Source organism: Engraulis encrasicolus, chromosome 14 (assembly GCF_034702125.1).
Source record: "Engraulis encrasicolus isolate BLACKSEA-1 chromosome 14, IST_EnEncr_1.0, whole genome shotgun sequence".
NCBI classification, from domain to species: domain Eukaryota; kingdom Metazoa; phylum Chordata; class Actinopteri; order Clupeiformes; family Engraulidae; genus Engraulis; species Engraulis encrasicolus.
The window spans coordinates 11,218,978-11,234,399 of record NC_085870.1 but is presented as its reverse complement, the minus strand read 5'-3'; the positions used below and the strand labels follow the sequence as shown (position 1 = coordinate 11,234,399).

General features: G+C 43.3%; 1 protein-coding gene across 1 annotated transcript; it reads right to left on the bottom strand.

The window, feature by feature from the left end:
- Positions 1-6,685: 6,685 nt before the first annotated feature.
- On the bottom strand, positions 6,686-12,878 carry cep15 (centrosomal protein 15). The gene is made up of 4 exons (XM_063216345.1): positions 12,678-12,878; positions 12,265-12,388; positions 11,494-11,562; positions 6,686-8,543 (listed from the first exon to the last, which is right to left on the bottom strand). The coding sequence occupies exons 1-4, from the start codon at positions 12,716-12,718 to the stop codon at positions 8,331-8,333; spliced, it is 447 nt and encodes a 148-aa protein (XP_063072415.1). The 5' UTR covers positions 12,719-12,878; the 3' UTR covers positions 6,686-8,330.
- Between the last annotated feature and the right edge of the window lie 2,544 nt (positions 12,879-15,422).

Sequence of the window (15,422 nt, the reverse complement as noted above, 5' to 3'; positions counted from 1 at the left end):
TTCGTTTTAATGACTCAAATTATCAGATAAAACATGGACTCTTCAAAACCCATTACATTAATCAGCTAACGGGCCTCGGGGGAGCCCTGGACGCATCCAGCCATGCTCATCAGTGCCCTGCGCCATAATAAAAAACACTTGCGCTAAATCAGACACGTTTTTCCTCATCTGCTGCACTGTAATGCAGAATCATGCATTCCATGCACGTCTCCTGGAATAATATTATCTTTGTCCACCGGCAGAAACTCTGCTGTAGGACCAGAGACGTGGTCTCCAATGCCAGCCTCCCAATTAAGACGCGTTTCGGCAATTAAAGAGGCCGCACGTTAGGACTTGAAAGAAGACTGATAATGCCGTCCGTTAGACAGCCTAGTTAATTTCCCTTCTTGGACAAAACGAGGGCACACTGCAAAAAGGTTAAGATTCCATTGTGCATGGAGTCATTTTTTTATCAGTGCATAATCTGGTCACACGATGGACACACATTTTCTCTTTTTTTAATTTTATTTGGAATGCCCATTTTTCTGAAGGATTTTTGGTTGGGATTCAATGGGTTCCAAGATACTAAAATAAGATTTTTTGACAAACAGTGCCGTTCGCCCCCACAAACAAACGCTATAATCGACGTCTAAAGTGACACCCACGTGTGGTGGTAGGGGGTAAGGATGAAGTCAATCAAATTCCAATACAAACATATCGTCCATGATATCACGGCCCCTGTTATGCCTAATTAAACAATAAACCGTCCACAATTAAACTGCGCTCCCCCCACCCAAATGGCAAAAGTGCCCACTTTCCTAACTTCGTGCGCGCTGGGAAACCAAGGCCATTCTACACCTACTTTTTTGAAGTTCACTCAATGAAACAGAATCTCTTAACTGTCTTTAGAGGCAAGTTCGGTTAAAATAGCCTTCATAGAGAGAGAGAGAGAGAGAGAGAGAGAGAGAGAGAGAGAGAGAGAGAGAGAGAGAGAGAGAGAGAGAGAGAGAGAGAGAGAGAGAGAGAGAGAGACGGTGTGTGCGTAAAAGGGCTTCTTGTTAGAGAGCGAAGAAAGGAGTGTAGTGGAAGTAAACAAGCTAAAGGCAGACTCGTGGGCCTTTTCTCTGCACTAGCCTCTTCAACATCTGAGCAACCAGCTTTGCTTCTAGAAACATGTTAATTGACAACGGAGCTCATTACCGCATGCACATGTAGAGAGATTACAGGGACAAGAGCGCATTAATGAACTGTCAACAACTAAAAGCATGTACGGAGACCAGGATCACCCAAAACTGAGGCATTTATAGACGACAAAAGGCTCGCCTGAGACGGGGATGAAAAGAAGACCCGGACTTTTGTTTGGTAAACTCAATTGATTGTAAATGGAAGATTAACATGGCCAGCGTCATCATTTTTTGAAGAGGCGAGAGAGAAAAGGGCCCAATTAAGTTCACCAAATGTTAACTACATCGCTTTCCCCCCTTTTAGCCCGAATGAAATTCTAATTAAACCGTCCTTTGCGATCGTTTTGGAAAGCAATTTCTCTCCCTGCTGGAGGAGAGTGCCCCGGTTGTTCTACTCGTTAGAAGAAGCGTTAGGTTCTTGGCACAAAGACCTCGAAAGGCACATTGAAAAATGCCAGGGGGAAGTTAATGAGCATCAGCCGAGGCTCTTGGATCTATTCCGGGGGAATGGGGGTGAATGGTGATAGGATCCGACCAGCCTACTGCTGGTTGTTCCAAAGCGCGCCTCTATATTATCTAAAAAGCTGAAAAGGACCATCTCAAGGTGTTTGACAAATTTACATTTTAGAAAACAAAAATATATTGCTGCAAAGTCCTATAAAACTCAGACTTGTCAGTGTTTGAATGACGAGAGGACCAGTTTATATGCACCGAATAGATAAGATGACTAAATATTTTTCTTTTGTCCATAACATTTTGTTAAAAAAATATCTGCTTCAATGTCTGCAAGAGAATCTGTTTTGTGCATGGCACACATGGCTCACCAATGGTCCATCTCAAGGGTATGGTCTGAAAGAAGGTGCTTTGTGGCTTACAGCTCTCTGCGCTGCGCCTCCCTGTGCAGGAGGTGCCGTGGAGCAGGCTTCCTTGGCCGGCCCCGCTGCATTCCCGTCAATGTCAGACTTCTAGCATGACCTCTACATCAGAGCTCGTCTTCAGAGCTGGGGGCCAAGAAGCTGAAGGGGACCTTCTGTCCCTCCGGCCCACTCTGCTAACTGTAATATCTTAAAAGAGACACGGAGGCCTTGACCTCCAAACATCCAGATCCACATTTCCAAGGCTGTGAAACGAGGCTTGTTGCCAGTTGACTGCCAACACATTCACAAATGGCAGCAGAGGGAACACACACACACACACACACACACACACACACACACACACACACACACACACACACACACACACACACACACACACACACACAGTAATATATATATATTAATATTAACGTTAATCTCAAAAATGTCTTCCTTCAAAGTCCTGTGAATTCTTTTTCTTTCTCTGGGTCAGTGTGAGACTATACAACCCTGTCCATTGTCCTATAGGGGACTCCTAATACTGGGATGTCCGGTCCTAATCCCTTTGACCCAGGATGCCCCTTCCAAACAGACTTCCACTGCGTGCATTCAGGCCCCATCCCTGCTTTTTGACCAGGGAAACCCCTTCCCAGGTTCGTTAAAGCAACACTATAGGATAAGACCATGGGGGAGTACCATAGGTAAAAGGGAGGAAAGGGGAGTGTGACTGCATTTTTGACAAAAATCAATTATGGCAATCTATTGTCATTGGATGGCATCATAATATTCAACATAACAAGACAGTTCACACCAGCCTGATCTCACAGAATTCTGTAAAATGGACGTGGACCGTTGGGACACGAAATCTGTCAGATCGGTTTCACAGATTTTGCCAAAATTCCCTGTTAGGGTCGCGGACGTGTTTTCCCTGACAGACTCACGAAAGTGCTTTCTATATGGTTAAGTCTGTCATTAGAAAACTGACAAACCGGTGGAAGAGTAGTCCTCCTTATCTAGTCGGGTGAGACAAATTTCTGTTACTGAACAAAGACTGCTATGGCGATTTAAGTTGTGCTCAGACCAAAACAACCCTCCACGAACCCTAATCTGTCAGTAAAGAAATGTATTTGAGAAATACCTTTTCCACTTGGTTGGTGGATACAAGAATTATGGTACTCAATAAAAGAATGCTAGCAGTATAATCTGCGCACAGACCAAAACAATCCCCAAACCTAACCTGTAAGAAAGAAAATCAGCAAGAAAGTGTTGTAAGAAAACACACTTTTTTCTATTATTTTGGCAAAATCTGTGACACTGCCAGACATTTTCTTTCAGAATTGTCCGTGACCATTTCACAGAATTCGGTGAGATCATGTTGCTTCACATACAATCTCTGATAACTTGAGAGGGTTTGAGGGAAAGCCTGGAGTATCCATAATATTGAAAAACAAAGAAATTTCCATTGTAGACTTGAGCAGAGTTTCGGAGGAACAAAAACACCACAGGAGCTCTTGAACAACCAGCATCCATACAACAATAATGGCCTCAGCCAAAGAGAATTCCCTGACTACCTCATGAGCAAAAAGGGGTGAAATCCATTTTTTTTTCTTGTTTAAGTGCTCTGTAACAGGGTATAAGACCTTGTTGAAAAAAAACTCCAAGTGCTAATGTGTTGGCACAGAAAAAAAAAGATGACTTATCAGGCCAGATGTCCATTTGAAGCGATAAGACGGAACCTCCACCCCTAACATTTCAAAATATAATGGTGTGTTGAAATAACATGTATTAAAATAAAGAATTCTAGATGAATTCTAAAAATGTTCAGTATTTTTTTTGAGTCAAACCTCTATAGGTTGAAAACAAAGTTTTGTAAAGAAGATCCATCCCACACATAAAATAGCCAATCAAAGACATTTGTTAAATAGACGTCATTTACAAGTTAAAACATTCCTTAATGCCTAGTTTCTTAAAACCATCTTCATGGACATTTTGCAAGCCAACGCCAAGCCACTTGTGCTTCCTACCGATTTCTCAGCTATAATGACCATGGCAAGACAGCCGCTTAGTGGTAATCCCAGCGGAACAGAGGAGAAGGCTGTTGCTGGCTGGGGGCGTAAGCTCAGGTGCCTTTGTGCCACAGCATCTTGCTCTCCTGGCACTGCTCCGAGAAGGGCGAGAGAGAGAGAGAGAGAGAGAGAGAGAGAGAGAGAGAGAGAGAGAGAGAGAGAGAGAGAGGTGCAGTGCTCGAGTGCTGTGTAGTGCCATGCCATGCACGGCGGGTGGGGGAACTGTGGTGTCTGTGGCTAATCCACCGCGGGGCCAGGCTGCACCATTAGAATACATAATGCAGAGCTAGTCATTTGGAAAGGCTCCAGATCGGTCTCTTCAACAACGCTTTTAGATAACCGCCGCCCCGCCCCGCCCACACCACCCTGCTTCCTGCATCTCCTCTACTCACCCCTGCTACCACCAACCTGAGCACCCAACCCCTGCCCCCGCCCCGCCACACCTCTCCTCCTCATCATTGCTGTTGCCACCAACCTAACCCCACCCCCAACTCACACACACACATCTGACTCCTACTACCCACAGCCACCATTGCAGACCCCGTTCCCCAACTAAAAAAAATTAAAAAATGAATAAAAAAAACAATGAACCTCCAACACTGAACCACACCACCCTACCTGCTTCATCCCTCCACCACCACCTTCATACTCCCACCAACCCTAATTCCCCCCCCCTAAAAAAAATACTGAAGCCCCAGCCCCTTGCCACCAGCCCTGGCAGACCCTCCCTCCCCCGCCCGAGCAGAGCAGAGCAGAGCGGGGTAGGGTAGGGTGGGTGTAAGCGGGGCGGACTGGTTGGTTCCTGACCTGCAGGGCACGGCACGGCACGGGTCCCAGCTGAGGAGCAAGGGCAGCTGCCAAGCAGCGCCACTTCAAACCCCGGCCATCCGGATGATCGCGTTTGTCAAGCCGCCACTCTGCGTCACCCCGCGCCAGTTTGATCATCGCAATTAGGATGGATCAGAGATGCCATATCTGAAGGGTGGTGGGTGGTGGTGGTGGTGGTGGCAGGGGTGAGAGAGAGAGAGAGAGGGAGAGAGAGAGGGAGAGAGAGAGACCTTTAAAATGTCTTTATTTAATACCATTTACCCATCATACATTGTCACAGAACAGCCACTGACCAAAAACAGACCACCTTCCTACGTAGAGGAGAGAGAGAGAGAGAGAGAGAGAGCGAGAGAGAGAGAGAGAGAGAGAGAGAGAGAGAGAGATGTGACAGGCAAAGGCTCAGAAATCAGAGAAATGCATTTGTTACATGCAATAGTTTTCTGTGGTGAAAGGGGCTTTATACATGCTTTTACAGGTTGAGTCCTGAAAGTCCTGAAAACAAGTCATAAGCATGAATGAGAAATATGGGGGAAAGGAATAAAACGAGAGGAAGAGACAAAAGAAAAAAAAGACAAAAACGACGGGAGAGAGCCAGGCATTCAGAGGAACGGAGAAAGGGGAAAGGAAAAATCTGAAAAAAAAAAAGATGGAGAGAGAGAGAGAGAGAGAGAGAGAGCGCACCAGTTCAATGGCAGGTGGAGGTGGGTGGATGCTGGTTGCCACGGGTTGCAGATGGCTCATATCGTCCCATGAATTAACCTTAGCTCAGGGGTCAAGACCTCAGCGGCATTACTCTCACCCCAATGGCTCTGTGGGGGAACATGTTTCCGCACAAAAGATATGGAGTCATGCATACAGAGAATGAAAACCACACACAGGCAGAGATACAGACACAGTGTAGTTACATCATGGTATGTTGCATTTCAATTTGTATGTCTTGCGGATGGGAGTACAAAGTATTGACCTAATGGACATGAATTTGCCCATTGTGGGATAATAAAGGGCATATTTATGTACTTACTAATTAACCTAATACTGATATTTCTTCTTACATGGAAATAAAATATGTTTGAGAAGTTCCAAACCACAAAGTTACAAATCCATTGCACTGGTGCTCCTGAAAAGTTGTTGTTCCCACAAGCAACCAATGAAGCAACAAACAAGCCAGGCAGCACGAGGGCGGAAGGGAAGGCGGGGGGGGGGGGGGGGGAGAGGACAGTAACGAGGGGGGTGGGCTGTGAGTGGGAGGGTTTAGTTTAGGGGGGGGGGGGTAGTTGTTAGATAGGAAGGAAAGTGGCTCATTTTCCACACTCTGAATGGAGATTTATGAACATATGGTGACTGGCTGACCCGCCGCCTGCCCTGCGCTGAAGAGACAATAAAATAGCAATTACCGTGAACAGCGCCAGGGCTCCTTGCCGCTTTGTGCCATAATACAGCCATGACCTCATTGCACATGAGTGCAAGCAGGTATACAAGTACAAGGGTGGACATTCCGGCGCGCTTATTTCGGTAATGAAAAGACGCGGACATTTAAGCCCCCACTCCAGAGTTCCCCTTTTTACGGGAGAGAACACTACGCCGAGGGGCTGGATGAAAAAGAAAAAGGTTATTATGCGCCAAAGACAAGTAGGGAAAGGGAAAAAAAAGGACAAAAAGTTTTACTGCTACTAAGAACTTTCTTTCTGCATTTGAAACATTTGAATTTGGGAATGGCTGTATGCAAGAGAGAATAAAAACAAAACAAAAAAAAACCACGTTCATCTTTACATTTAAATACAACCATTTGTTTATTTATTCCGGGAACAGGTTTTATTTATTCTTTGCACGTCAAAGAAACACAAACTTGTAACACCTTCCTAAATCACAGTTTCAAACACCATCAACAAGTGAGCATGAATGTAGTCATTAGAATGCGTTAAAGCAGCTCACCTGAATGTGTAAATAAGGATAAAAGAAAGACGGAAGAAGTAACTCTTAACACCAAACTCTTGAGCACAGACGCACAGATGTGACCCTAGTGTGTGTCCCTCTCTCTCTCTGTGTGTGTGTGTGTGTGTGTGTGTGTGTGTGTGTGTGTGTGTGTGTGTGTGTGTGTGTGTGTGTGTGTGTGTGTGTGTGTGTGTGTGTGTGTGTGTGTGTGTGTAGAAGTGTATGGTTGTGTGTGAATTGGGCCCGAGTGTTAGGGTGTTGTGTGCGTTTCAGTTTAAAGTTACAAATTTTGGAATTTAGCTGAACAATCTCAATCATCCCACGTAATATCTGTTACAAGGTATGATTGATGGTCTGATATGATTGGTAGTCCCCCCCAAACACATCCACGTTAATAACTACACAAAGCTATGGGTAGTGGTGGAATGTCACAGTTGGTTAAAAAAAAATGTTTATTCAACAGAAAGGTTTGAAATTGAAATTTCAAGAAAATATTAGAAAATAAATGCCTCTTACTGCTAGACTCCACATAACCTAAATCTGCTTTATCGCTTTTGGCACATTCAATGTGTGCCGAAAACTTCCAACAAAACATGTATAATATGCATGCACAAACTCTTCAGTCGTCTGACCAAATAAATAAGTCTGTCTAGCCAGAGTCATTTCATGAGCAGCAGTGCTCTGGTTGTCTATTTTTCAATGGTTCTTGTCTCCCTCTGGTGGTTAAAATGAAATGGTGTCCCAGACAGAAGGCAACTGTCCCACCATTTATGATTTACTGCACGGTATGTCACCATACTGTGGTTATCATAACCATTTATAATTTATATTGTTAGTTACTATAAGAACACAATATATTATGTAATACCACGTCCTCTATTGCAATGTCTTGTTTCTCCTGTCTGAGAAATGGGATTGAGAAATGTAAATGAAAAAAATCCTGATAAGGCTGACTTTGAATTTGATTTCAAGATATACATCTCAGACATTCAATTGAATAAAAATACAAATCATTTTAAATAATAAATACCACATTTCAAAATAAATATCACAATTTTAAAGCTTTTACCAAAAAACTGATTGCCATCATTTCATACATCACAACTTCCAACCTTGGATCATGGGCTTGTTTTCTTGATTTGCAAATGTTTAAAATCTGCTATAAAATCTGTTCACCTATTCTAGTATGTGGTTTACACTTAATGAATAAAGCAACCATTGAAACCGGTCAGATGCACATTTCTGGTTTACTATGTCGTCTTAAAATAGACAATATTTGTTGGCGATAACGCCAAGCCAGCCACACGTGGACGCCCACGGTAAATGTGGGTGCTTGCATACACGCCTCCACATTCACAACAGGAATACATATGGCTGGGCATTACTAATCGCCTCGTAATACATATGTTTGCATATGCCCGTCGAACTGCTATGCCAGATGGAGAAGGAAAAAAAAACCATAAATATGTGATCTGAATTATGAGTCATACTGCAGCTGCTGTTGCAGGCTTCTTCTTTGGACGCGGAGGAAGGCCTGTGTTGTGTGTGACTGTGGAGCTGGAGTGCGGAGCGTCTCTATCTGGTCTCCGTCTACTGGGTGACTGACAGGGCCGGCAGGGGAGGGGAGCTGGACCTCTGCCCAGCAGGAAGGGCTCCCACGCTGGGAGCTGCTCTTCCACAGACGCCCAGTAGCAAGTCTGGAGGTAGACAGACAACAAAGGTGAGTGTGATGCTGAGTGTTGTTGTCATTTCTTTTCATATATCAACAGGTACGGTAAGAGGTTTTTACACACGCAGGCACACATACATACATGCTTGCATGGCCAGTCAGGTGGAGATACAGTAACTGCAGTGCTCAGCAATAATGAGTACACCACTTTTGAAAAGTAACATTTTGGGAGCACTGTGAAAGTAACATTTTGAACAATATTTCATTAAGCACACAAGTTATTTTCACAATATGCATAGAGCAATACAACATATGCTGAGCTTACAACATGGTAGGGTAAGGTTAATAATCTAACTTAAATAACATTTTTCTATTTTTGTGAAAATATGCTGGTGCAAAGATAAGTGTACACCCCTATAACTCCCATTGAGAGGATCATTGTCAGCTTCAGTAGACATGATACATGTTGACAAGCATGTTTCTCTTGGTGAAATTTACAACCCCAGAAGGTTTGGGTTCGAGTTCCGGCTTGCTGGGCAACTCTACTCCCCTTCGCTACAAATGGTGTCAGAATTGGGATGGCACCGTGAGGCCATCGGAAGCGTACCCATTGTGTGTGAGCCGTAATTCCATGTGAGGGACCCCCAGGATTGGTGACCTCAGTGTGAGGGACCCCAATGATGGGTGAAGCATTGATGATGGGGCACACTGGATGGGAGAAGCATGATGGGCAGTTGCGTGAGGGACACCATGAGTGTGTGAAGCGCACGGGTGCGCTTCCCGAAGGGGAAGGCAGTGTGATGGAGTGACCATCACTAGGGTTGTGGGTGTGTTCTGACTGTCACGCCAATGAGCCTGGCTCTTTGGTGTAGTGGTCAGAGCCCCAGTTTACTACCCCAGAAGGTCCGGGTTCGAGTCCCGGTTGGTCCAAACGGTTTTCTGTCATTGTTTCTCAATGGTGGAATAAGCTATCAGTTCCTGCAAGAGCAGGTTCATCCCTCTCAACCTTCAAGAGGCTAGTGAAGACTCATCTCTTCCGAGAGAGCTTCCCTGCTTAACACACTAAAATAATAACTAATTCTACTCACCACTCGTGGCCATAGTATTTAGCTTTCTTTCCTTAGCATTTTAGCTTTCTTTCCTTAAGCCACTGCTTTTTACACCTTTTACTATATGTTAATTGCTTTTTAACAATTTTTTATCCATCTTATTGTTTTATGCTACATCTTCCTTTGAGCATGTGTTGGACAATGCTGCCAGTGTTGCAACTGTACACTGCGCCTTAATGTCTTCATTACCTACATTTTGCCCATTAATACTTATTACTACTATTATTAATTCTTACTACTTCTGTATTAAACTTATTCTATGTACATTTTGAAAACAGATTGTGTGTTTACTGAAACATTGCTCAAGCTGTTACTTTTCAAAAGGGGTGTACTCATTATTAACTCATTGAGTGCCAGCCATTTTCAAATTCAGACCGGTGGGTTGCCAGGCTTTTTTCAACATTTGTGTGTTTTTTCAAGAGCCATAAAAAAAATAGTTTTTTGTCCATGTGAACAACAAACATACCAGATCAACGTGTTGGGTCCCACCCCCCATAAAAAAACGGAATTGACTTGATATCAAGTCTTTGGCACGGTGCCATACATTCTGAAAAGACGCGTTTTCAAGTCCATGGCACTCAAAGAGCTACTGAGCACTGAAGAGTGATGTAAATAAACACATCTTTTTCTCCCCACAAAACACAACACCATATGAATCAAAACTAAAGAAGACCACAACACTCAATACTTGTGGAGCACACGTTTAACAACAATCTTTTGTACCTCCATAGCCTCACCAGTTTGACAATTAAAAACACAGGCCGAAGACATACATATCACACTTTGTTAGTGGTAAAGATGCTGTGAATGAAAGTTATAACTGCAGTAGCGAGCAACGCCAGTTGTTAACTCCACTCAGCTAGTGCTTTCAACTTTGGAAGTCCTATCCTGACAAAAACAGTATGGGGGTATATAGCACAATGGCAGTTGTTAATTCATCCACTCAGTGTGTTCAACTTTGGAAGTCCTATCCTGGCCAAAACAGTATGGGGGTTTATAGCACAATGGCAGTTGTTAATTCATCCACTCAGTGTGTTCAACTTTGGAAGTCCTATCCTGGCCAAAACAGTATGGGGGTTTATAGCACAATGGCAGTTGTTAATTCATCCACTCAGGGTGCTCAACTTTGGAAGTCCTATCCTGACAAAACAGTATGGGGTACAGCACGGCAGGAGAAAGCGAACATTGGCAAGCCTGACCCCAATGGAGCAGTGTAACAAGGCCAGGGTTTCCCCCAGTGTCCAAGGCAGCCACCTTGGCAACAAACACTTACCACCTTCACTGCAACCTGTGAAAAAGATCAGTGTTTGGTTTTCTGAATGTCATTTTTAAAGTTGGTTCACAAAGATTGTAAAGGACGTTTTATTTTGAGGGGTTTGATATGCTGTACTTCATATGAAAGTGCACAACATAACCTTTCCAATCATGGTGCATGATCTCAAGACACTGTAGATGAAGAACAGCAGAGGGTTCTTCGATATGTTGAAAGCTAACAAAATGGCTTCTTGGTAACTGACGGGGAAATTGAACAGGTAACAGCACCAGTAATATCAGAAAAGGACACTCTCCTCATACCTTTCAGAAAATCTTTATGCTTTACCAGTTTTTCACATCTATTGGTGTATTGGGGTGGGACGACATGGCACGACCCCCTGGCCGTAGGTGCGGGGGCTCGTCAAGGCCACTTGCGGCTTTAATTTCTAAAGTTGCTACACAAAGATTGTAAAATGTGTTTATTTTGAGGGGTCTTACATACTGTACTGTACTGTACTTCTTCATATGAAACTGCACAACATAGCCTTTCCAATCGTGGTCTGATGCAGATGACTAACCCTTCACTTAAAACTCTGGTTACATGCATCACTTTACCTCCAGGGTAAGGAAGTCAGGATGTGGTGCTTGCTTCATTCTCAGCTTATTCTCCAATGTGTCCAGGTCCTACATAGAAGGTACAGTACAAGACAGGAAGAGTTAAAACAAATGTTTTAATATTGCACAAGACATGCTTGGACATACCAAGAAACCAAAAAAGACATTAGGACAATATCACACACACACACACACACACACACACACACACACACACACACACACACACACACACACACACACACACACACAGGCCCGCCGACAGGGGGGACAAAGGGGTATGTTGTCCCGGGCCCCGTTGAGATAGGGGGCCCAGAATTGGATTCCCTTGCATTGTATGTATTGGGTAGGGGGCCCTTTCAGATGACTTTGTCCCGGGCCCAGGAAAAGCTGTCAGCGGCCCTGCACACACACACACACCACACACACACACACACACACACACACACACACACATACACAGACACACAGACACTATTTTTAACCGTGTGAATGCATGTGCAAAAACAAGGTAAAGGCTAGTGCATGGAACGGATCTTCAACTACTGGATAATAAGAGCATGAAATAAGCACACTCTGTCAATAGGCCTACTCTTGTCAGATCATAATGGGAATTTCTGGTCGACATATGGTGATAGCTCATTCAGTCATGACAGTGGTGTTCAAGCAAATCAATTCACTCACAGCTAGTACATCCGCTCTACCAAGACTACATGGTTTTACTAAACAACATTGTCTAGTTGTGAGACAATTAGACATTATCTTTCTCACCTCAAGTAATTGAGTGTTTCTTTCTCTGGCCGCCTTGGACTGCGCCTTCTGTTGCTTTCTCTTGGCTCTCTGCTGCTGACGCTGCATCTCCATCTGGTCCAGCAAGGCTGTCCTTTTCCCTAAACTATCAGGACAATTGTCATCAGAGAAATTATCCAAAACAATAACTTTACCAGTCCATATGCATATTTGACTAACGTTGCTATTGGCAGTAGGTAGTATTGTTGAACGGAACCACAATAGCCTGTTTGCATCTGTTATTTTTAGCCGCCACACCTGTCTTGGTGGTCACACAATGTTACAAGTGTCAAATTTGTAACATTTCATTGCATTGTGTGTAGCTATCGCTTAGCGACCAGCTAAAGTTAGCGCGAACAACTTCCACTTCGTATGCTAAACAAAAGGCGACTTACATATCCTCGTGCTTCTGGACAAGTTCAAAATCTTCATGCATATTTAGTGTGCGAGAAGGTTGCTTCTACCGTGTTACTGTAGAACTAGGATAGAATAGAATAGGCAGGACAGCAATATCTTTCCGAAACACAGAAGATGATGGTGAAAACGCTCCTTCAGATGCCAGTCGACCTGCTTGATTAACATCCTTCTCAACAGCGCGCTCTAGCGTAGGGATGTCGAAACGTTCTAGCTGCTAGGGTTGGATAGCCTCCTCACTCACTTCAGGCCACAGACCTGTATTAACCTAGACTGGCAATGCCCCTCGAAATTTTCGGATTTCTCAGAGCCTCAGAATCGTAGTCTGCCATCTTGGTGGAGACTCCCGTAATTACGTAATGACGTCATGCACCGATGGGTTTTTTTTTTTAAATATTTTTTTTGCAACACTGGTTCACTAGTTAAGTTGGGTCAGGCCATGTGTAACGTCTTTAGAACAATAGCTCTAGTATAAATTAATGTTCTAGAAAAGTCTCGCTCTCAAGTGGCTCCTTATTTTCACAGCTGCAATGTGCTGTGCCGTGTTGTTGCTAGGTTACCTTCAGCGTCCTGGGGGGGGGGGTGGTATTAATAATAGCACAGTTACCGGTAGCTTCACTGAAAACGTACGGCTTATTTAAGAAATATACATACCTATATACACAGTTGTCATTACATCTGAGTTAAGTACATAAAATAAGCTTTACACACGTAAGCATGGCCGATTCAGTGTCACAAATATCCACAAACCTGCATAAGCGGCAACGAAAACAGTCGGCTTCAGGGTTGCCAGATAATACTGATTATGTTCGTCCATTTTTACCCACAGACCGCTTTCCTCAACGGCCCCGATTGGGCGGGAAACCGCCCGATCTGGCAAGACCGCTCAGCTTCAGGCTCTCTAATAAAACGTTTGGAGGTAGTGAGGGTTATTTCATTAGTGGAGTGAGAATTTAGACGTTACGACTTGTCAAAATCTTACAAAAAATGATTGAAACCCACTTTGATAACGTTGTAATCACCGTTTGAAATCGTATGCATTCCTATGGGTCACAGCTGCGATAGTCTCCACTAGGCGGGGCTACGTCTGTGGGAGGCGCCCACAGGGCGCGAAAAAGGCAAAGATGGCTGCGCCCAGTCAATCCGAAAAGCTGCCACTGGCTAGAACCGCCCATTGCCAGTCTAGGTTAATACAGGTCTGTGCTCCAGCCTCCCAGGCTGGTCCTCCACGACTTTGATTAGAGCTCTGAATGAAATTGCCATGTGAATGATATGTGTGGTGGTGTGTTTCAGACGTACTCTGATGCACTGTAGAATAAGTCCTGCCTGGGTCAGGTTTTAGTAGGCTTACCTCCCCATTTTAGCCCCCACCACCACTGAGTCACAGCACATCCCCATGAGCCCGGTAGGCCTACTAGGCCCATATTTTCCAAATTGACCATTTTGCACTGCAGTCACATCAAGAGTGGTGCATTTCTAATAGCTTATAGAATTAACTTGCCCAACTCAACATTATTGTATCACTTAAGCCCATCTTGCCAGAAACTGCAGGAAGTAGCCTACTTTTCATCTGCGGCAAGTTGATAAACCACGGACATGATTTAAAAAATGCTAGAAAAAGCTGCCCCGGACGTAGAGATGCCCAGTAACACATCTGCAATTAAAATGAGCTTCCTTTTACATGCCAAAAATGGAAATAATAATAATAATAAGGAGCTTATAAGATTATGTTTCAGGTTTTGCCAAGGCTACTAGCAAGAGGCCTACTCCTGTATAATAATAATAATAATAATAATAATAATAATAATAATAATAATAATAATAATAATAATAATAATAATAATAATAATAATAATAATAATAATAACATAACCAACATGGGTAACATTTTAGAATATCAATCTCTTAAAAAGCATTGTTAACACTTAATTGACAAACCAATTTACAAATGTGATGTTTGTGAATGAGTAGGTAGACTACCAGCCTACTGCTGCTGCATAGCGGAGTGAGAGTCTGCTCCTACTGGGTGAGGTTGAGGTTTGCCTGCCGGACACTTCTATAGCCAGTGGTTTCATCTCTTTGGCTGTTTGAAGGACAAACTTCCATGGCTACTACTATGGCTGTGAATGTGATGTGTCTGCTGTGTTCACATAGTACCCATTAATACTCATTTTCAAACATTTGAAGAGTGCAGATGCAAAACCCCTTAACTCCATTTCTGAAGACCTGCACTTCTATATTTTTAGAGAACCCCGTTGTTGGTTTGGTTTACATTCATGTACTTGATAATACATATAAATAGTTATATTAGATAAATAAAATAAAAAATAAGCAATTTTGATAACTTCGTAGTAAATAAAAATGAATTAAGATTATTTTCTGAAATGGCACTTAGGGGTTTTTGCATCTGAACTCTACATTTGTCAATGTTTTGCTGATAATTAGTTCATTGTTTACGAAGTGTTTGATAAAGCTCTTTAAGAGACTGTTATTGTTGCGTTTTACCCAGACATGAACAATCTGCAAACATCCCATTCAGCCACGTGTGTGCAGAAAGACTTAGTGATAGGAAATAGTCATGTGGATATTTGAGGAAAGGCCTTGGTGATATGCTCGATTAAAAGAAATGCAGTGCTGTAACTGGTGTAAAAATCGCATTTCGAATCAATGTACAGTAAAGGTTTGTTTGTGCAACAGAGAAAAGAGTTTGGCTTAAAGTACATCAA